This window comes from Prinia subflava, chromosome 9, assembly GCF_021018805.1.
Source record: "Prinia subflava isolate CZ2003 ecotype Zambia chromosome 9, Cam_Psub_1.2, whole genome shotgun sequence".
Lineage (NCBI taxonomy): Eukaryota > Metazoa > Chordata > Aves > Passeriformes > Cisticolidae > Prinia > Prinia subflava.
Genome location: NC_086255.1, coordinates 13,803,029 through 13,823,598, shown reverse-complemented (window position 1 = coordinate 13,823,598; position 20,570 = coordinate 13,803,029). Strand labels below are relative to the sequence as shown.

Sequence of the window (20,570 nt, the reverse complement as noted above, 5' to 3'; positions counted from 1 at the left end):
TGGGAGGGGATACAGGACAGGCACAGGGACCTCCCGTGGCTATGGGTTACAGACCCCTCCAGCCTGTCCCCAAGGCCAGAGGAAGGATGAAAAGGCTTTATTGATAAATACAGACTATGTACACAGGGGAGACATCTCCACCCAGCCCAGCACCCCACGGGTCTCCTGGCCAGGGGGAAGCCAGAGCCCAGTGGGTCACAGCCTCTCCCTGCCGGCACAGCCTGGCAGAGGAGCCCCAGCCCCAGATCCATTTGGTCTCGAACTCCTTCAGCAAACACGGCGCCTGCCCGTGTCCCCAGCCAAAGGGAGCCACCGTGGTGGCACTGCCCCATGCAGACCTTCCTGGGGCGTCACCTGTGTGGAGAGCAGCCTGAGGGGCGAGCAGGAGCAGCTCCGGATGGGCCGGAACACAGCACAGGGAATCCCCAGAGGTGCCACTGTCCCCCAGCCCCCTGCCCTCTCCCCTCAACCAGTAGGGGATGGCTCAGTTCCTGGGTGGAAGGGGCTGGTTGACAATCACTTGCACAACAAAATCCTTCTGGATCTTGGTCTCCTGCAGTCGTGTGCGGTCAGTGAGCAGCTTGCCTGAGAAGAACCACCGCTGCCAGGCCAGGTCAATGCCCTCCTGTGCCTGCAGCTGCTTCTTCAGCTGCCCAATGGTGTCGCTCATGCTAGCGCTGAGCCGCAGGTCCTTGCCAGTGGAGAGGCGCACCTTGAGGGTGAACTCCCGCCGGGCGTTGGGCAGAGGTTCAGGGGGTTCCACCGCCTCCTCCTCGCTCCGCTCCAGGATCAGGTTGACGGGGGGTGCAAGGCAGTAGACGGGCAGCTGGTACCGGTTGCCCAGCTCGTCATAGCACTCTGTCAGGGACCCTGGATAAGACAGCAGGATAAGATGCTAAGGGTGGGCATCCCCGTGGACCAACCAAATGGGAACAGGGCCACCCCAAGCAGCGTGGCACAGCCTGCCTTACTCCCCTTGGCTGGGCTGAGCTCTGGATGGCAGGTGGGACTCCAGCCTGGGACCCCCACGTGCCCAGATATGGGGCACACAGCACACACCCCACCCCAACACCCAGTGCTGACGCTCACCATGGGGCAGGGTAATGCTGGCTCCATCGAGGATGGCTTGGGCCAGGCTGTGGTCATTGGCTTCTACAGCATAGGCAGCTGCCTTCAGAGCATCCCAGATCTCCTTACGGCCTTCAAAGGCAGGTGCTGTGTCCCAAAACTCGTCCCGCTTGCTGCGCAGCTGTCCGTCTGTCATGGGGTAGTCACTCTTCCACTTGGGACACTCCTTCTTCAGGGGCTCATTGCGGCCTGCAGAGGGGGAGACTCAGCCAAAGGACAGGGTTTCCCCTCAGCTCCTAAGCCCCACACCTCCCCATACCCACAAGTTCTTCCTGGGGACCTCCTGAACATCAGCAAGGGTATGAGGGATCACTCTGTCCAGTGAAGAACAGCCCTCAATGTAGCCAGGGGTAACTGGGCTAAACTAGCCTGCCCCAAGATCCCAGTGGTCCCACAGCAGTTGCTGCCCCAGGTGACACCCTTTGCCCACAGAGGGGACAAGGGCTCTTGCTTCCCTATTTGGGGGACCAGTCGCTGCCCTGTAGGGTGGCCACAGGGCCTCAGGGCCCTTTGAGGCAGAGCAGTATTTATAGCTTGGGGAATTAGCCAGGAAATAAGCTGGTGAGTCGGAACGAGGAGATTACAGAGGCTCAGCTGCAGCAAAGGGGGGTCAGGACTTCACTGTCCCCTCTGCCCACCCCAGGATGACAGGGACCAGCTGCAGGCAAGACAGCAGGCATACAGTGTCCCAGGCATCAGAGGGACAGAGGGCATTGCTGCCAGACTGCAGCTGTCCCAGCATGGGCTGTACTGAGCTGGCTTCCCACAAAACAGCTCCTAGCCACATCACCACGGACCTTCAGCAGCCAGCACTGCCCAGGGATCTAAGCCACCCCAATGCCAGTCCAGATCACCATGCTCTCACTACACTGGGCTGTGGCCCTGTGGGAACAGCCGTGTCCCATCAGCCCCACGGCCAGGCCGGACACATGGGGCAGGAAGGAGTTGTTGTCACTCCCAGCTGAGCTGGGGACAATGAATAATAACAGCTCCTTCCTGTCACCCCTGTCCCTGAGCTGGCCAGGCAGCACCCCTCCTGTGGGGACAGGATGAGGGGAAAGTGAGGCTCCAGCTGGGCAGGAAGATGCCTATGCCCACACAGTGACCTGCCAGGCAAGGTGATGCCACACACCCCAGCCGCTGGAGACAGCCACCACTGCCAGCTGTGGGCTGAGCCAAGTTCCCCAGGCAGCTGCTCCTGAGCAATTGTGTGGTGACACAAGGTGCTACATGACCTTCTCAATTGTACCAGCCTTGCCTCACTCTACCCAAGACCATTGCAGCCAGCATAACAAGGATCTGCTTCCCAACAAGCACCCACCTCAGGGGTTCCCAAGGGGCACACACAGGTGCTCACCTACCCCAGGGCTGGGCACCAAGCATCCCTGGCAGGCAGCATCCTGCCCACATCCCTGGAGGAGCAAGGGCAGCCGGCTGCAGCCAGTGCTGCCAATTCAGCAGTCACGGTGCTGGGCCAGAGGGATTTGCAGAGCCATAGGACACAGCAAGGTCAGAGGCAACACCTGCCCCAGGAGGGCAGTGGAGATGTGTCCACAGCCACCCTGAAGGACATATCTGGGATCATGTCCCTGCACTGCTGTGGCCATTGGGCTGGGACACTGTCCTCACAGCCAGCACTCCCAGTCAGCATTACTCCCCCAGCTCTGCTTGCAACAAAGGGAAGAGGCTGGCCCAGGAGAGGCAGCAGGATTGGAGCTGTGGGGGTGGGCTGTGTCTGCCTGTGTGTACAGGCATGCCCAGCAGCCTTGCCCAGGTAGGCAGGGGCTTAAGCCTCGTCTATTTATTGCTACCACCCAGCCGGGCCTGCACCTTCTAATCACCTCCTGCTGCTCTATTCCTGGCCCCTTGTGCAACTCTCCACGGCAGCACCACCAGACAGGTCCATCCGCTCGCTGTGCCCGGACTCGAGCCAACAGGATCTGGCTGGCAGCCTGCTGCCTCCTGCCCTGTGCCTGCAGCACCCTGCCGTGGCTCAGCCCCCACGGTGGCCTGGTGAGGGACCTCCAGGCATGAGGATTTGACCCGAAGGCTTCCCTGCCCTGGACTTGCTCCCTGCCTGCAGGAGCCTTAGGCAGCCCCAGCTGACAGGTCCTGGAGGCCCTGGAGAAGATGTCAGCCAGATGGCACACACCACTGCTTCCAGCAGTGCTGGCTGGTCCACTCCTGAGCCAGGCAGGGTTGGGATGCTGCGTGCCAAGGGCATCCCCAGCTCCTGCTGCGGTGAGCTGGCCACACCAGGGACAATGCTGTCACCTGCTGCTGGGAGCCCTCGAAGGACCCTTCCACATGGGGCCACAACCAGCCCCAGCCAGGGTAGGAGCTGGCCAGGCAGGTGGGCTGCTTAGCAGTGCTGCTGTGGCAGCAGAGGTGAGCAAGCAGAGTTCCCTCTCCTCGCTGATGGTAGATCCTCGTGTACCGGGCCCAGGGCAGTGTCCCCATACTGCTGGTGAGGGCAGCTGTAGCCTTGCTTCATCCTCCACCATCTGCTGAGCAGCTCCCAGGGGCTGGTGGCACCATGCAAGCAAAGGCAGGAACCAGGCAGGGCACCTGGCACAAGGGACAGCCCTGCTCTCCCAGGAAGGGACATAGTGCAAGAAGGCAGCAGCAGCAACTGCCAGCAGCATATCAGGAAGGGACCATGACCCATCCCGGGAGGGCAAGTGGGGATGGAGACACAGGCTCTGTAGGCAGCTGCTGCCTGGCACGGAAGGGGATCACACAGATGTTGGGATCTTACCCCACCCCCATCACAGCATCCTGGGCTGCAACACAATGGCCCCACATCTCAGCAAGCTGAGGGAACAGTCAGCCAGGAATCCCAGGCCTCACTGATACCCGCAAGAAGGCACTCCTGGGGGGCAAAGTGTGTCGGGGCGGGGAGGGCTATCACCCCGATCCATACCAGCAGGGCATCCCCGGGGCAGGCTGGCACGCCTGGAGCCCTGCGCGGTGGCGGCGGCTGCCCACGGCACAGGCACGGACACAGCCCGGCCCGGCACCCACGGCACCCGGCACGTGCTGCCGGAGAGGCGGGCACCGTCCCACGGAGAACGCCCTTCCCTCCCTCAGCCCAGCTGCAGGCGAGGGCCGGGGCGTCCCGTCCCGGGCACACGCTTCCTGCCCCTCCTCTCCCACCGCCCACTACCGCTCTGCCATAAACACGGTAATTACCGGCTGCGACGGCACCGACCGGGGAGGCGGCAAGGGAAAGGCGTGATTCATCCTACCAGCCCACGGCTTCTCCGCCGAAAGTCCACCGTACCATCCCCGCGGCCTCCGGGACCCTCCGGCACGGCATCACGGGGAAGCGCCTCACGGCACCCGGGTGTTCGGCTACCAGCAACTCCGGGGGGCTGCGGGGCTGCACCGCCGCCGCTCTCCGGACCGGCGCAGCCGCTCCATGCCCTATCCGCACCTCCCGAAGCCCCGGGGCAGCGGGGATGGGGTCGCGCTGCACGGGGCAGCACCGACCCCGAGCAGGCAGGACCCTGCCGTTCGCAAGACGCGCCGTAACGGGGACGCTGCCGAGCCCCGACCGGGGGCATCCGGCACCCCGCAGTCCTCCCCGGACAACACTTCCCGGGAGGAGCCGGGAAGCAGCAGGGCTCGGCTGGACGCGTTGCGCACCCCAGCCCTGACCCCACAAAGCCTCCGGGTCGCCGGGACGGGAGCCGCGGTTCCCGTCCGCTCCCGAGGCCGTGCACCGAACCGGGATCTCCGGGGTCCAGGAACCCCGAGGGCACAGAGCGGCTCCTGGGGTTGTGCGAGAGGGGAGTTGTCCCGTGGCGGACTGCGCCCCTCCGGTGCCCGCGCCCCTCCGGTGCCCACGTTCCTCCCGCACCCCTCCCGCGCCACCCCCAAGGGGACACGGGACCCCCCCCGCCCCAGTGCCCGCAATCGCGGGGGTGCCCAGCCGGGATGACCCCCGCTCACCTGCTCGCTTGCGGGTGTTGCCGGCGGCGGCGGGCCGCTCCCGGCGCTGCCGCCCCACGCAGCCGCCCATGGCGGGGCCGACCGGCGGCGCTCGGCATCGGGGCCGCGCCGGCTCCGCGCTGCGCCCGCCCGTGCGCGCGGGGCCGCCCCGCCCCCGGGCGCACGTGACCGCCGGGACCGCCCCCGCGCACGCGCAGGCGGGGCGGGGAGGCCGGGCCGCCCCCTGCGCGCGGGTGTCATGGCGGCGGCCGCGGCCGGGGCGGAGGCGCTCGCCGCCTCCGTCCGGGACTTCGTGTCCGGGCAGCAGGACGGCCGCGCCGCGGAGGTGGCGGCAGGTACCGCGGGGGGGCGGGGCGGGGCGGGACGGGGCGTGGGCACGGCGGCGGGGCCCGGCTGGGCCTGGGGCGGGCGTGGGCACGGGCGGGTGGTGGCGGTGTGGGGAGGGGTTTGGGGGGAAGCGTGGGGCTGCGGGGCTGGGCAGGGCAGGGCAGGGCAGGGCAGGGCAGGGCAGGGTGTGGAGGCGCGGGACGGAGCGTGTCTGTGGTTGTGAGGCTGCCGTGCGGAGCACGGCACGTGGTTAGGGATAGGGTAGGGCCTGGAGCTGGGAGCTGCCAAGATGTGCCGTAGGAGTGGGACAGCCGCGAGGGTGAAGGACTCCAGGAGCGAGGCAGATGTTGGTGGCAGAGAAATCGACAGTGGGAAGAGAGCTCATGGCCTTGCTGAGGGACCGTGGGAGGTGGCTGTTGCAGACTGCCCTCACCGTGGTTTCTCCCCCTTTCTTAGCAGGGCTTGAGGCATTTGCTTTCGTTGGATAATTTATCCTTCTGCTTGGAACAGCACTTGAGTGACTGTTGTATTAGGGAAGTTACAGCTTCAGGAATGTGGCTTTCTAAGGATAACGTGATGCTTTTGTGTTTGGAGGTAGTGGCTTCAGCATGTTTCGGGAAGGAGCTTGGAGAGGCGAGAAGGACTATCTATATATATTACATTACACAGATGGGTAGCTTATAGACCTTTCCCAAGGCCTGATGGCTTGTGAACTGCCCTGTTGTGTCTTGGTGATGAGATGTGCTGGCAAAACAGGAAGGTAACCCAGTGGCCCATGTAACACAGAGTGAAGAAAATGCTAAGGAAATTTGGAGGAATTCACTAAAGTATGTGACATTCAAGATGTTGCAGAAGGGTTGCACAGTCTTTGACATATTTGGGATAGATGTGGGGAAGGATAACCTTAGAACTGCTGTTGTCACCTGATGTCATATCACAGAAGTGCCTGAAGAAAGCTTTGTCTCTTGGAAGACATGCAAAGAGAATTGCTCCCCCCTTGCTTCCCCCAGCTCTTTTCAGCTGTGTGACAAACCCACCTTCACAAATAGTGGGGCTGGCAAGTGTCCTTGACTTCATACAGAAGCACACATCAGAAAGGATTAAATTGCATTGTGTATCCTTGAGCAAAAGGGGAGGTGTTTTCTAAGCTCATGGCCATTGTGCAATTGCTGTAACAAACACATTGAGCTTCTCCAGTTTGTTGCTGAGGACTAAAATGAGTGTAACTTGGGAGGTTGGCCAAAAGGCCTTGGTGCTGTCACAGGCAGGTTGGGCTGCGTGGGTCAGCAAGTCACAGAAGGAGGCTGAATTCATCTTTCTTAAAAAATGGGGAGAGAAGGATGCTGCTGTTACAGAATCCATTACACATTTCCTGTGAGTGTTGTGCTTACATTTTGAGAGTATGGAGGAAACAAGAATGGAAGGCCTCCAGAAGTGACTAACACCTAGAAGGACACTGAAAAGGGAACAGACCTGTAAGGAAAGAGAGCAGATTGGTTCCAAGTAGCAATCCAGCACAGGGTGAATGGCTTGCTTCTGTTAAGTCTCTGGGAACTACAGGAATCCCGGAATAGCAAGGCAGCCCCTCCTGGTAAAGGGATTCAAGGTGCCTAGTTAACCTTAGGGCATGTGTGCTGCTGGCAGGTGTGGGGGCTGGGGTTTCAGGGGCTCACCGCTGTGCCTGCCGTGCTGATGAGGCAGGCACAATTAGCTGTGCTGGCACTCGTGCCACGGCCTGTGTGGCGCTGGCCATGGGCACACCACGCTCACAGGCTGTACCTGGGAGGGGTGGCCACACCATGTGAGGCAAAGCTGGTCACACCTGGGTCCCTGAGAACAGAGGAATTCCCCTGCTGAGCTGAGCAAAGGAGCTGCTGACCTCGCTGCTGCTGACCACAGGGAGTATCAGTACCCTGACTGTGCTTTGGTCATCACACTGCAGCTCTTTCCTGTTGAGTGGGGAACCAGAAGCTTTGTGTAGAGCTGCTTTAGGTCTCTGCAGACACAGAGTAGCAAAGCACCTAGCCACAGAGATGGCATTTGTCTCAGACTTTTTCTGTGATGGTGCAGAGGTACAAGGGCTCTTCAAGAAGTTGCAGAGTGAGATATTGGGGTGCTGGATGTGGAGGTGCCATCCAAGCTCTCTCTGCAGCCCACTCTGCTTTGGCTGGTGCACAGCATCTGCTTGTTGTTTTCCTGTTGTTATTCTGCAAGAAATTTTACCAGCACATTATGGCTGTCTCTGAGGGCACCTCCTGTTCTGTCTGTGCCCGTCAATTCCGACACCTGCTGGGCTCTTTTTCCACATAGCTCCCCTTATCTGCTTGTTTCTCAGTTCAGGCTCCCTCTGCCTGCTGCGCCAGGCAGGATTGAAAGCTCTGTCTCTGGAGTCAGGACTGCCTGCTGTCAGAACAGACTGTCAGAAAACACTGTCATCCCATCCCTAGAGACAGCTCTGTGATGAACAGCACTTCTTAATACTGGAATAACTGCCTGGGAAGAGACAGTAAATGCTTGCAACAGCAGGAGACACTAGTTGGGACAAGGCCTGGGAAAGTCCATAATGAAACCTTTGGGTTTCTGAGAGGGTGGGTGCCGTGTCAGTCAGGTAGGTTCAGCAGGGCAGAGAGGTGAGGAGGTCCCTCCAGAGTGCCCAGAAGTGCCCCTGGCCAAAGACAGTGGTCTCAGTGACTGCCAGATGATTTGGGTTTTTTGGTGGAGGAATGCTGTTTTGTCTAGGGAGAGAGTGAGGGGTGTTTTCCAGCAATGTCGCTTGACACCTGAGCTGCAGGTTAGGGGTCTGAAGGTAAGGCAATCCCTTGCCTGCCACCCCTGTCTGAGCAGAGGGCACACACAGAGCTTTCCTTCTCAGAAGGTGCCACGTGGGCAATGGGTGGCAGGAATGGAGAACCTGCCCTTCTTCCTAGGTTCTTGTAAGGTGCAGCAAGCAGGTCCTTACCGAAGCCTTCTGAGGAGTGACTCTTCCTCCAGTTGAGTTGCAAGAATATGCAGGCAGGAGGTGAATGAAGCAACCTGGCAAGGAATCTGAGTCAGAGTTGGAAACAGACTCCAGGAATGCCAGCATTTTTATCTTCCTCTGACCACAAAACTGCCTTTCTCCCTGCCCTCCATCTTGGAAGAAGTTTATGCAGTTCTTGCTCAGCACGGCGTGGAGGTGATGGAGTCAAGGGGGGAAGCTGAGCAATCACTAGTGTCTGGGCTGCTTGTTCAGCCAGTTCTGCCTCAGGAAGCACCTGGAGAGCTGCCCTCTGTTTTCTCACAGCAGGCTCACATTAGAGAAGGGGATTTTAGTATCTCAGTGCAGTGGAGCACAGCAGGACTTCTCTTAGGACCCACACATACAGCCATGCTGCAGGGAGAGAGTGCGGTAAAGTGCAGGCAAGTTCTCCCCTAGCTGTCTCCTCTCAGCTCTCAGTCTCAGAGGTGTTTGCAGGCAGGGCTGGAGGCAGCTCCACCAGTTACGTGCACATGGCTCCTTTGGTGCCTGGTGAGGAGTCAGCACCAGCCAGCCTTCCCCACTCCAGCATCCATCTCCAGTAACATGCCTGCATAATCTCTGGTTCACTCTCTTTGCCTCTTTTCTCCAGGGGTGAAAGATGGAAGGTGGACAGTGCTGCAGCTGGTGGAAGCCTTGGGGTAAGAAAAGCCTTATGCAAATTATACATCGGGTAAGGGCCTTGCAGGGGACATGCCCGCAAGGACACATTGTTGGCACTGGATGACACATTGCAGCTGGCAGGATGTTGTCTGCTCACCGGATGGGGCTTGAGCAGTGCTTTGCCCTCCCTGGATGTGGGAGCTCTTTGGGAAAGAGCAAGGCTGGAGCAGCTCTTGATGCTCTCCCAGGACAGAGGAGAGACGTTGTGGCAGGCAGCAAACTGCAGGGCGCTTTTCAGCTGGGGCTGTCCACAGCAGGAGCTGCTTGAGCACACAGCTGCACAGCACCATGTCACAAGTTGGCTGGCACTCAGCTTCTGCTTTTGTCTCCAAAGTGTCATGGCTTAGGCTCATTTCTCCCAAGCTGGGGGCTGAGTTTGCTTCACTGTAAGAAGCTTTACCCTTTTTGACCCTTGTGATCTTGGGAGCATGGTGCAAGAATAATTTGTTTGGTCTGACTTGAGAACTTGGATTTCATTTGCATGGTTCTGGGGCTGAGTGCACACGTGCAGTACAGACAGGGGAGAGGAGTCTGTTTCCACTCTGCCAGCAAGTCAGGTGTGACTGGACCCACAGAGAGGCACCTCTTTGTTTTTGTAATGTCTGCTCAAGATGTGCTTCCTGCTCGGATGTACCTGCTCACAACAGGCTCCTTGGGCTTTCTCCCCTCTTGGCCTAGGTTTAGCCTGGAGAACACAGATCCTCGGACGCGAGGGCGAGGCATCCAGCTGTTGTCACAAGTCCTGCTCCAGTGTTACTCCCTGCTCCAGGAGAAGGAAGGTAAGGGCATTTCTGGCCCTTGAGCGTCCGACTGGGGACAAAGCCTGTGCTGTTAAAGTGTCTGTCCTGCAACTGGCAAAGGGATTGATTTAACACTGTGACAACTTTGTACATGTCTCTAGGAGTCAAAGTCCAAGGAGGGCATGAGGCTTTGCACTGCAGCCTTTTTGCCAGCCTCACACAATTCAGGTCACTGTCTGAACACACCAAATCCCTGGACAGTGGGGCCCCCTGACAGTGTGTGGGAGTTGCACACTCAGGTGTGCTCAGCACCACGTGTGACATGTTGCAGATACATCTGTATGTCAGAATCCTTGGGTGATGATTCAGAGCAGGAAGACTGTCCTTCACACACCAAGTCACCTGCAGCCCTGCAGCTGACCAGGCTAACGCAGGAGGAACCCTGGGGCCTGTGGAGGAGGGGACATCAGTGTAAGGATGAGACTGAAGTGGGGAGGGGAAGATACCCTTTCATGGAGGCAAGGAGAAGGTCTGCCTCTGTTAAATGCCCCATAGCAGCTGGCTGGCAGCAGGGAAAGCCAGTAAGTGCTAACAAACTTTGGCTTGGGCTTGGGCTTGGGCTTGGGGGCCTCGCAGATGGAAAGCTGAACTCACGCCAGCAGGCTGGCTAGACAGAGGGCCTAGCTACTAAGTAAGGTGGAGGAAGGGAAGGATGCAAGTAAAAGATGCTTGCTTAGTCCTTGGAATTTGGCTCTCTTTGACTGGAGCCAGGCAGGGCTGAGAGCAGCTGTGCATAGAACCTTATCTACTGCAGTAGATGGAGTCAGGTGTGATGACTGATGGGAACTGGGTGCTCTGGAGAGGCAGCCAGAAGTGGGGAGGTTCAGTGTGGGCACTTGAGGAGAAAAGAGGCTCAGGGCAGCTGAGCAGGGGGAGTGAGCTGTGTTAGAGCCTCGTGTCCGTGCTCACGCAGGTAATTTCTCAAGCGCTGCGTCAGGCTGCCTCCTGGGGGGCTGAGTTTCTGCAGCAGCTGTGGGTACAGGATGCTGCTAGCCAGCTCTTCCAGTCTGCTTCCTGCTGCCACTCCCCAGGGCTGGGGTGTGCAGGCGCCCGTGGCCGTGACTCAGGGGCCAGGAACGTGTTGTGGAGCCAAGTGCGAGGAAGCCAGAACTCCAGCCCCAGCCCTGTGCCCCACCCCATGACATCCTCTAGTCTCTGCTGAGCAGACTGCCACTCTACTGCTGGTGTCTGCATCCACATGTCTGGACAGGCCAGGGCAAACGCCTCTTGGGTAGCTCCAGCACTTCTGCAGCAGCCAGAGGTGGCTGCTACCCTGCTGCAGTTAGGGGTGGGCTGCTTACAAGGAGAGGGCAGAGGTGTTGGAGCCAGGTGGGTGCACCCAACAGCAGCAGTTTGTCCCATTCACCAGTGCAAGGTGTGCTCACTCTTAATCCATCAGCTTGTGGTTGAGCTGGGGCCAGCACCCAGCAGCTGTGTTTCCTAGGGCTAACACACATTGGGGTCTGTTTCTGACAGTGCTGCATCTGGTCCTGTTCTATGAGAGCCGGCTGCAGGATCATCACCTGGTGATTCCCTCGGTGCTCCAGGGACTCCGAGCACTGGTGAGCTCACACCCCCAGTGCTGGGATGCATTCCACAGCAGTGGCAGGGAGGTGCAACACCTGGGTATGGGTTGGAGTAGTATGTCAAGCAGGGCCTGGCTGGGCTGTCAGCCCATCTGGCAACATTGCCCTGTCTCCTGTTTTCTGCTGTGCCTCTTGTGGAGGAGCCAGGGACAGGAGACTGCCTTGATTTCCTGCCCTGTATTGGTACTGGGACAAAGATTCCGTGGCCATTCTGGGGAGCAGCACAGATGATGGGCATCTTGTCCTGTTCTGTCTGGGGAGGTGATGGTGAGCTCTCCCTGTTGTGGAGGAGGATCCTGCAAGTAGCTGCTGCACAGAGGCAGGAGCTCTGTTATGTGGCAGCCATCATAATATTCTATTCCTGCTCTTTCTTCCTGTCCCCAGAGCATGTGTGAGGTGCTGTCCCCAGGGCTAGCAGTGTCTGTGCTCAAAGCCATCTTCCAGGAGGTACATGTGCAGGTGAGCAATGTGATTTCCTATCCTCCTGTCCTTGATCTCTGCTCCCTCTGTGTCTGGAGATGGCCTGCCTGCCTTGAGGACTGGCCACGTTCAGCACAGTGCAGTGCTTCTGCAGAGCTTAGAGACAACTTGGCTCGCTGCAAGAGAGACAGAGAGTAGGCGAGAATCCTGTTTGGCCCTTGTCCTGTCATTTCTCAGCCCTAGGGGAATTATTTCCTTTTGCTCCATTCTCCAGGGTGTGTTTAAGTGCCCCCAGTCCAATTCTTCTCATGTTTTAAGATCGTTTTTGCTGGCAACACCTTGGGCAGCACATGTGGCCCTGGTGTGACTGACAATGCATTTATGTAGTGATGGAACGCAGTCATGTTCATGTGGCATTCCATAGGCATGTGCACACTTTGCATGTGATAAATGGGATCTCTGTGCCAGGAAGCAGCAGCTGAGCTGCTGGGGGTCTTGCTGTCTCTCGAGGGCGTGTGCTGCCCGTGGGGTGGGGGATAGCTGTGCTGCCATGTGTTTTTGATTGGTCTGCTCCTCCCTCCAGTCCTTGTTGCAGCTGGACCGCCACACAGTCTACACTATCATCACCAACTTCATGAGCACCAGGGAGGAAGGTGAGGGGGCAGATGCCAGAGCCACTCTGGGATTGTTGAGGCTGGGTAAATGACTCATTTTCAGCTTCTCCAAGGGCTCTGCCTGGGAGACCTGGAAAAGGACTGTGAGGCTGGGGCAGCTTGGCTGATTTAATGCCATGTTGTGAGGTCTGATGTCCTGCACCTGCTCACGCTCATTCTTTCTGCAGAGCTGAAAGGCTTGGGTGCCAACTTCACCTTCGGCTTCATCCAGGTCATGGATGGGGAGAAGGATCCCCGCAATCTGCTGGTGGCCTTCCAGATTGTACGTGATCTCATTGCCAAGGACTATGCCCTGGGTAAGCCTAAACCTGCCCTATGCATAGCTGACTGGGAGACATGTCCCTTTTCTTTCAGCTGTTGGAGGGATGGCTCTGGGGTCTGACCAGGCCTGAGGTGGTCCCTAAATGCTTTAAAAGTTGCAGAGCTGGCCTGTCATGGGTGCTAAACATAGCTGCTGTGCCTGTTTTGCTCAGTATCTTTGCTTGCCCCCTCTCTCCTCTGTCTGCAGGTCCCTTTGTGGAGGAGCTGTTTGAAGTTACATCTTGCTACTTCCCTATTGATTTTACTCCAGTGAGTGAGTCTGCCATATGCCACAGCCTATTCTTTCTTTCTGGTGATTTCTTAGGGAGTTGTGTCCCTTCCAGGGAATGGGATGAGAGGGTGGCCAGTGGTCTTGGCTGGGCAGTGTTCAGCTATGAGCTGTGGTATCCAGGCTGACAGGCTGGTGCCAAGCTAGCTGCAGTGACTGGCACTGCTGCTGCCTTGCTGGAGATGAAGTGATGCAGCCTTGGCTGATGGCTGGGTTGGGATGTTTCCTGACTGGTGTGTGACCTGCTCTCTGCTTCCTTTCCAGCCCCCCAATGATCCTCATGGCATCCAGAGGGAAGACCTGATCCTGAGTCTCCGGGCTGTACTGGCTTCTACGCCCCAATTTGCTGAGGTACAAAGCTCCTTGGGGATTCTTGAGCATCTCACTGTTCTCTGAGCACAGGCTGCCCTTCATAGTGCTGCAGCTCCTGCTGTGACTCTGGGATAGGAACAACTGGGACCAGGAGCTTGCACTTGGGCAGCCCTGTCTCCTGCTGGGGCTGGGCATGGGGAGGGTGCTGACTGACACCCTGGGAAGGGGCTGCCTATTGTAGGTACCCCTCTACTTCTGCTCTCCTGGCAGAGACTGAACTTGAAGCCTTGCAGGGCAATGGACAAGGTGGTGCAAGGGATGGGCTGAATTAAAGTGATTCTCTCTGCAGTTCCTTCTCCCTCTGCTTATTGAGAAGTTGGACTCAGAACTGCAAAGTGCCAAGCTTGACTCGCTGCAGACTCTGGTAAGGAGAGATCCCCTACTCCCTTCAGCCTACAGCTGATCTGTGCAGTAGCAGCTGCCAGCCACTTCTGAACCCTTCTCCCTGCCTGCCAGAGACTCCCTTGCAGAACCACAATTTCCAGAGTCCTGGTTTGGCTGGCATCACTCTTTCCTGCTTTTTTGAGTGATTTGTGCAGCTCAGCATGACTTTGCCAGGATGGGCAGTGTCCCAGCACTGTGTCCTCCTGGTACTGGCTTCTCTGTGATGCTTTCTCCTGGCTCCCTCTTGCAGACTGCCTGCTGTGCCATCTACGGGCAGAAGGAGCTGCAGGAATTCCTTCCCAGCCTCTGGTCATCCCTGCGCAGAGAGGTGAGGACTGCAGGGCTCCACCATGGCTGGGCTTCTGCTGAGCAGGAGTTCTCAACCAAACTGAGCCCCGTATCTCCCGGCAGCCCACACTTGTGACCTTGGACTTCCCCAGCTGAAAAGTGGAGGGGACAGGCCAGCCCTATCAGCATGTCTGCATGGCTTGAATGTGCCATGCTGCATGTTCAAGTCATGTGGGGGAATGAGGCAGGAGCCTGAGCCCTTCAGCCTGCATTGGGAGCCTGAGGCCTGCGGTTGTTGTCATGGAGTTCAGCTCATCCTGTGGCCTTCCCTGCAGGTGTTCCAGACAGCGAGCGAGAAGATTGAGAGGGAATGCCTGGCTGCACTGCAAGCTCTCTCTGCCTGCCTCTCCCGCTCTGTGCTCAGCTCTGATTCTGAGGATCTGCTGGATTCCTTCCTCAGCAGCATCCTGCAAGGTAGCTAAAAGACTTGCCCCATGCAGCCAGGCCTGAAAGCATCCTCCTAGGTAGAGATCTGCCTTCCTTTTCTCTCTCAAGCCTCTTCTTTCTCTAGTCCTCACAGCAATTTTTGCCTTCTCCAAGGTAATTGGCTGCAGGAAGGGAGGACAAGGGGACTGAGCCGCATCCGTCTCTGCTGGAACTGCACTCTCTGTGTGCTTGGAGCTGTGGGAATCTGCTCAGTGGGGGAGGCTGTGCTGCAGCTCAGAGCTGCGCCCTGGCAGCACGTTCCAGCCCTGCTATCAGCTGTGTCCCGCACGCGAGGCAGAGCAGCTCTGTGCCGCTGCAGCTGACGCCCAGCCTATCTCAGATTGCAGGCACCATCTGTGCGAGCCCGACATGAAGCTGGTGTGGCCCAGTGCCAAACTGCTGCAGGCAGCAGCGGGCGCCTCCCTCCGCGCCTACCACCGCATCACCCGCAGCGTGCTGCCCCTGCTGCTGGAGCAGTACACCAAGCACACGCAGGTGAGGGCACCCACTGCTCCACAGGGCCTGGGGGCAGCAGCATGTCTAAGGGGATTCTTCCTTGTCTGTGAGTAGAGACCCCATGGGCACCCTGTGGCCTTGCAGTGCTGGGCTGAGGTGCAGCTCTGTCCCAGCACTGACAGTGATCTGGGTTACACCTTTGTGTCCCTGCAGAGCAGCCAGAGGAGGACAATCCTGGAAATGCTGCTAGGCTTCCTGGAGTTACAGCAGAAGTGGGGACATATGGAAGAAGGTGAGGGCGGCTGGTCGCTCTGGAGGCACCTGTGTCCCAAGGGCTGCTGGCTCTGACCTCACTTTCCTGAATGCTGACAGACAAGGAAACCTCACTGGCCAGTGTGGCTGCATGTGTGAACCCCTGCCATATCCCAGGAACCCTGCATGATGCAGCACCCCAGGAAGGGTCTGTCAAGTGCCCTGGTGGTGGCTGTGTGGTGACAGCCAGACACAGGCAGTGATTCCATGCCCCTCTCTCCAGATGAGAGCATTCTGCTGTCGCTCCAAGCCCCGGTTTGCTCTGTGGTGTACTCGGCACTGATGGATCCCAGTGTGCAGCTGCAGCTGGTTGGGATCAAGGCACTGACTGTCCTGGGCTCCCTGCAAGGTTGGTGCCTTTTCTCACTTGAGACAGAAGGAGGTGTCACTCTCTTGTAAGAGATACGGTGGCTGCTGGGACACCCTTGTCTGCTGCCTGTAAGTGCATAGGAGTGGTTGGCAGCATGTTCTACCCAAGCCATGAGCTCCAGGGATATTTGATCTCTCTCTTGCCTGTTTGGGCACCTTGTACCTCTGGCATTTGGTGTGCTGCTGCATTGCTGCTGGCCTGGATGAGGGGGAAGGATCCTGTCCAGCACACCAACATCTTTGCCTTTGGCCAAGGGTAGGATTCCTCTATGGCTCTTGTTCCAGGCTTCCTGTCTTCCTCTGATGTGGAGCTGGTTGTGGATCACCTCATCCGTCTTGCTTTGCATGAGGAGGATTCCCAGAGCAGGTGAGGGGTGGGCGGGCAGCACGGCAGTCACCCACACTCTGGGAGGAGGAACAAAGCCTGGCTTTGCTGCGGAGAGGGGCTGTAGTCTGAGGGAAGGCACAGGAACTTTCTGAACAAGATGACTGTTGGATAAACCAGACAATTACTGGGCTGGAAATAAAAAAGCCTGAGCGTATCAAAGCAGGGGGCTCTGCTGTGCCTACCTGAAGGGTGAAAAAGGCAAGTTGCTGAGAAATGGGGTTCTGGGGACACCTTCTGGCCAAGTCTGTGCAGCTGGTGTACAAGCAGCCCTGGATTTGCAGTCCTTGCATCACATTTTCTACTCCTTCCCCATGGCAGTGAAGCAGCTATGGAGGCAGCTGGGTCCCTGGCCCTCACCTACCCAAAGGTTTTCTCTGGACGCATGGTACCCAGGCTTGAGGAGGAGCTGCAGTCAGGTAGGGCTGGGAAAGGAGTGGTGACTGGTTGGGGGTAAAGCCTTTTCCATCCCCACTGGGCTCCTGCTAGGCAGTGGGGCTGTGTTACGTGGTGTAGGTCGGTGGCTGTCCTTAGGGGATTCCCAGCACAGGCACTGTGTGCTGGTACAGGGAAGGCTGTGGTTGGTCTGGCAGCCAGCCTGTGGCCAGGGTCACCCTTGTGGGAAGGAGCTGCCCAGCTGCAGAGCAGGCAGAGTGCCTTGAGCCTGGCATGGGCTGGGTCTGCTGTGCTGCTTTACCCCATCTGCCCTGGCATGGTCTGGGTGGACTGCCCTTGGGTGGGGTGCCCCAGGTCCCCCTCTGAGGTGTGTTTCCTCTACAGACCAGGAGGAGAGCTCCCACAACCACCACTCCTTGCAGCAGCGCTGTCTGCAGGCCCTGGCAGCCGTGTCCACCCACACCAGCATTGTGAAGGAGACTGTCCCTGTCCTGCTACAGCATCTCCAGAAGGTGCAGAAAGGTAATGGAGCTGATGCAGGCAGCTCCACGGAATGTGTCTGGGCCTGAGCTGCCTCTGTTACTGGTGGTGGCTGGGAGAGAGCTGGAATAGCAGTGGTACAGGGAACCCACCTGGGCTGTGACTCCCACTGGTGGAGTGGGAGTCAGAAGAGCTGCATTGTCCCAGGATCCTAGTGCAAATCAGCGGGCTGGGTGTTGTGGCTGTTTGACCTGGTGTTGACTGTGCCCTGCAGGGACCGAGGCCAGCAGCACCCAAGACATGGTCTCTGTGTGCCAGAGCCTGCACCGTGTGGCCCTGCAGTGCCAACAGGATGCTGAGGGCTGCTGGTACTTCCACCAGACGGTTGTGCCGTGCCTGCTGGCCATGGCTGTGCAGGCAGCCATGCAAGGTAAGTGCAGGGCTGGAGTGGGAGAGGGGAGAGCAGGCAACTCCCAGGCTCTCAAGGGTCCCTGATCCTGCAGTCAGTGCTGCTGCTGATTCCTTTTGGCACCCATGGCCCTCAAGAGTGGGTTCCACTGCACCCTGCCTTTGTCCCAGAGCCTTGCCCCACTCTGGTGTGGGTTCAGGGAGCTGTGCCTGCCTCCTCCCTCTGAACAGCAGGCTCCAGCAAGTTCCATTCCTCCCACTACCCGCAGAGAGCACCCACAGACTGCCGGGCAAGGCACTGCTGGAAGAAGAGGTGCTTGCTGCCATGATCCCAGTCATCAGTGCTGCCACCACTCACCTGAGCCCTGAGTGAGTGAAGCTGGGGCAGGAAACTGGGTGCTTCATTGTGGGGAGGGAGCAGGCTGCATGTCCCCTGCTGCTATCTGTACAGGGTGACCCTCTGCCTCCTGGGAGGTCTCCAGTGACCCTTCCAGAGCAGCATATTACCGAGTCTTTTTTCTCCTAGGCTGGCTGCCCAGAGTGTGTCTCATGTGGTGCCCCTCTTTCTCGATGGAGAGGTCTCCTTCCTACCCCAAAACAGTTTTCCCTGCTCCTTCCAGCCATTCGGGGTATGTTTGGTGATTGGGACTGGGGCACCAGAATGGGTCAGGAATGAGGATGTTGGCACAGGCTGGCAGAAAGGACTGTAGTGACATGGACACTGTTCTTCCCTTGCAGGATGGGGAGTGCTTGGAGGCACAGAGACGCCTGGTCGCCCTCCTCATGGCCTTTGTCTGCTCCTTGCCCCGTGATGTATGTTGATGGGGAGCAGGCTGGAGAGAAGCCCTGCCCAAGCACCCTCCAGCCTCTGTCCACACCAAGCTCCAGAGACAGACAGAGGGAGCAGCTGCAACCCTGGGCCATAACATGTTCCCTGTCTCTTCCAGGTGGCAATCCCTCAGCAGGAATGGCTGCTCCGGGAGCTGCTGGCATTGAGCTGTTCCTGCAACTGTCCTTTCACAGCCACCACAGCTGCCAAGTGCTTTGCAGGGCTAGTGAACAAGCACCCAGCAGGTAAGGGGGCTGGGGTAGATGCCAGGTGTCCCTGCTCACTGCTGCCAGGGGCAATGGCTCAGCTTGTCCCTTCCATCCCCAGGGCAGCAGCTGGATGAAATCCTGCAGCTTGCAGTGAACAGGATGGAGCCCAGCCTTGCGGAGGGACCCCACCGAACACAGGCACTCACCTTGCTGCTCTGGGTAAGGCCTGTCCTGGATGACTGGGGCAGGGGAGCAGGGGGACCCATCCTGGCATTGAATGTTTTGCCTGCACAGGTGACCAAAGCCCTGGTGCTGCGCTACCACCCCTTAAGCTCCTGCCTGACAGACAAGGTAGGTGGTGGCAGGGCTGGGTGATGTCTAAGAAACCTGCCTTGCTTGCCCATGGCTGCCTGGGGACCTCCAGCAGCAGGGCTCTCTGTCTCAGGGCTCTCTCCCTCGCAGCTGCTGGGCCTGCTGGGTGACACGGAGCTGGGCCCTACTGCAGCTGACGGCTTCTCCCTGCTCATGGCCGAGTCCCCAGATGTGCTGCACAAGGGCTGCCATGCTGACGTGCGCATCATGTTCCGCCAGCGCTTCTTCACTGACAACGTCCCCAAGCTGGTGCAAGGCTTCCATGGGGCTGGTCCCGGTGAGTAGCCATCCCCCAGCCCAGCCTCACCGCTCCTGAGCCTTTAACCAGGGGACCTGAGCCAGCATCCCCTCCTTCTGCAGGCTGCTTGTAACCATCTCTGCTCTCCACAGACGTGAAGGCAAATTACCTGAAGGGCCTGTCCCATGTGCTCAACCACCTCCCCAAACCCGTGCTGGTGACAGAACTGCCCACGGTAAGAGCCAGCCTGGGTGGCAGGTAGGGTGGGCTGGGACATTGTGGAGTGCATGGTTTGGGATTATTCATGACTCCTGTGTTCTCCCTCTCTCTGCAGCTGCTGTCCCTCCTGCTGGAGGCCTTGTCCTGCTCAGATCGTGTAGTAGAGCTCTCCACACTGAGCTGCCTCCACCCACTGCTGCTTGAAGCTCCCCAGGTCATGAGCCTGCATGTCGACACACTGGTCACCAAGTTCCTCAACCTCACCTCCAGCCCCACCATGGTGTGTGCATCCCCTCCTTCGTCCCTGCTCTGCCCCTCTCTCCTGCCCCTCGTGCTGCCCTCATCCCTCTCTGTTCCAGGCTGTCCGCATCGCTGCCCTGCGCTGTATCCATGCCCTCACCAGTCTGCCCACAACAGTGGTAAGTGCTTCTGCAGCCCCCTGCTGCCTGCTCCTGCATGTAGAGGGACAAGGGGGTCCCAGACTTCCTGGGGGGCAGCCAGCATCCATTTCTCTCACAAAGAGCCCCTTCTGTCCTACAGCTGCTCCCGTACAAAGGCCGAGTTATCCGGGCACTGGCCAAGCCTTTGGACGACAAAAAGAGGCTAGTGCGGAAGGAAGCAGTGGCAGCACGTGGAGAATGGTGAGTGTGTGGAAGTCGCTGCTGAGGGGGTGCCAGCATGTAGGGGACGTGGCTGATGGCACCATCTCTGTCCCTGCAGGTTCCTGCTCGGGAGCCCAGGCAGGTGAGCGCCCTGTGTCCCCTCCCTGTGCTGACCAACAGTCTGACCAGCGCCTCACTAAGCCACCCAGTCATCTGACCGAAGCTATGGACCCTCTGGATCCTCAAAGCCCAGGACTGCCCTGAGTGCTAGGGCTGCAGCGTACAGGCCAGCAGATAGCACCCCTCACTGCAGTCCCTTCCCAGCACCCACAGCAGGGAAGGAGCTGTGCTGCTTGTGGCTTGCCCACCCTCTGCTGCGGCCAGGGACAGTGATGGACACCCCCTGCCACATGTGAGTGGAGAGGACAGGTCTGTGCACATGTGTAGTGTGTGACAACCCATGTGCCAGAAGAATAAATCTATCTGTTTTGATAATGCTCTGAGAGTCTCCATGCAGCTCAGGCCCGGTCCTCAGTGCTCTTCCGTATGTTGAGCAGATTAAGATGCTGCTGGTTGTAGGCCCTTCCTCCTCTTTTAACATTGTGGTC

General features: G+C 58.6%; 2 protein-coding genes across 2 annotated transcripts; one reads left to right on the top strand and one right to left on the bottom strand.

Annotated features, from left to right (window-relative positions):
* Positions 1–25: 25 nt before the first annotated feature.
* On the bottom strand, positions 26–5,256 carry UBTD1 (ubiquitin domain containing 1). Its single transcript, XM_063405507.1, has 3 exons — positions 5,083–5,256; positions 1,090–1,317; positions 26–870 (listed from the first exon to the last, which is right to left on the bottom strand). The coding sequence occupies exons 1-3, from the start codon at positions 5,150–5,152 to the stop codon at positions 485–487; spliced, it is 684 nt and encodes a 227-aa protein (XP_063261577.1). The 5' UTR covers positions 5,153–5,256; the 3' UTR covers positions 26–484.
* A 5-nt stretch (positions 5,257–5,261) lies between these two features.
* MMS19 (MMS19 homolog, cytosolic iron-sulfur assembly component) lies at positions 5,262–20,459 on the top strand. The gene is made up of 31 exons (XM_063405489.1): positions 5,262–5,417; positions 9,018–9,066; positions 9,767–9,867; positions 11,365–11,450; positions 11,859–11,933; positions 12,478–12,547; positions 12,736–12,864; positions 13,077–13,138; positions 13,422–13,508; positions 13,819–13,893; positions 14,164–14,241; positions 14,537–14,675; positions 15,028–15,182; positions 15,357–15,435; positions 15,679–15,804; positions 16,110–16,191; positions 16,531–16,628; positions 16,990–17,127; positions 17,360–17,515; positions 17,763–17,862; positions 18,020–18,122; positions 18,232–18,306; positions 18,441–18,567; positions 18,650–18,750; positions 18,826–18,882; positions 18,994–19,180; positions 19,294–19,376; positions 19,476–19,640; positions 19,720–19,779; positions 19,901–20,001; positions 20,081–20,459. Exons 1-31 carry the CDS (start codon positions 5,321–5,323, stop codon positions 20,106–20,108), a joined length of 3,069 nt encoding a protein of 1,022 aa, XP_063261559.1. The 5' UTR covers positions 5,262–5,320; the 3' UTR covers positions 20,109–20,459.
* The last annotated feature ends 111 nt before the right edge of the window (positions 20,460–20,570 follow it).

Excerpts from the sequence above, each read along its gene's own strand:
- MMS19 (XM_063405489.1), top strand. The coding sequence starts at position 5,321 with ATGGCGGCGGCCGCGGCCGGGGCGGAGGCGCTCGCCGCCTCCGTCCGG. Across the intron at positions 17,128-17,359 it reads TCTCCAGAAGGTGCAGAAAG|GGACCGAGGCCAGCAGCACC; the intron begins GTAATGGAGCTG and ends TGTGCCCTGCAG. Across the intron at positions 17,516-17,762 it reads TGTGCAGGCAGCCATGCAAG|AGAGCACCCACAGACTGCCG; the intron begins GTAAGTGCAGGG and ends CACTACCCGCAG.
- UBTD1 (XM_063405507.1), bottom strand. The coding sequence starts at position 5,152 with ATGGGCGGCTGCGTGGGGCGGCAGCGCCGGGAGCGGCCCGCCGCCGCC. Across the intron at positions 1,318-5,082 it reads CAACACCCGCAAGCGAGCAG|GCCGCAATGAGCCCCTGAAG; the intron begins GTGAGCGGGGGT and ends CCCCCTCTGCAG. Across the intron at positions 871-1,089 it reads CAGCATTACCCTGCCCCATG|GGTCCCTGACAGAGTGCTAT; the intron begins GTGAGCGTCAGC and ends TGTCTTATCCAG.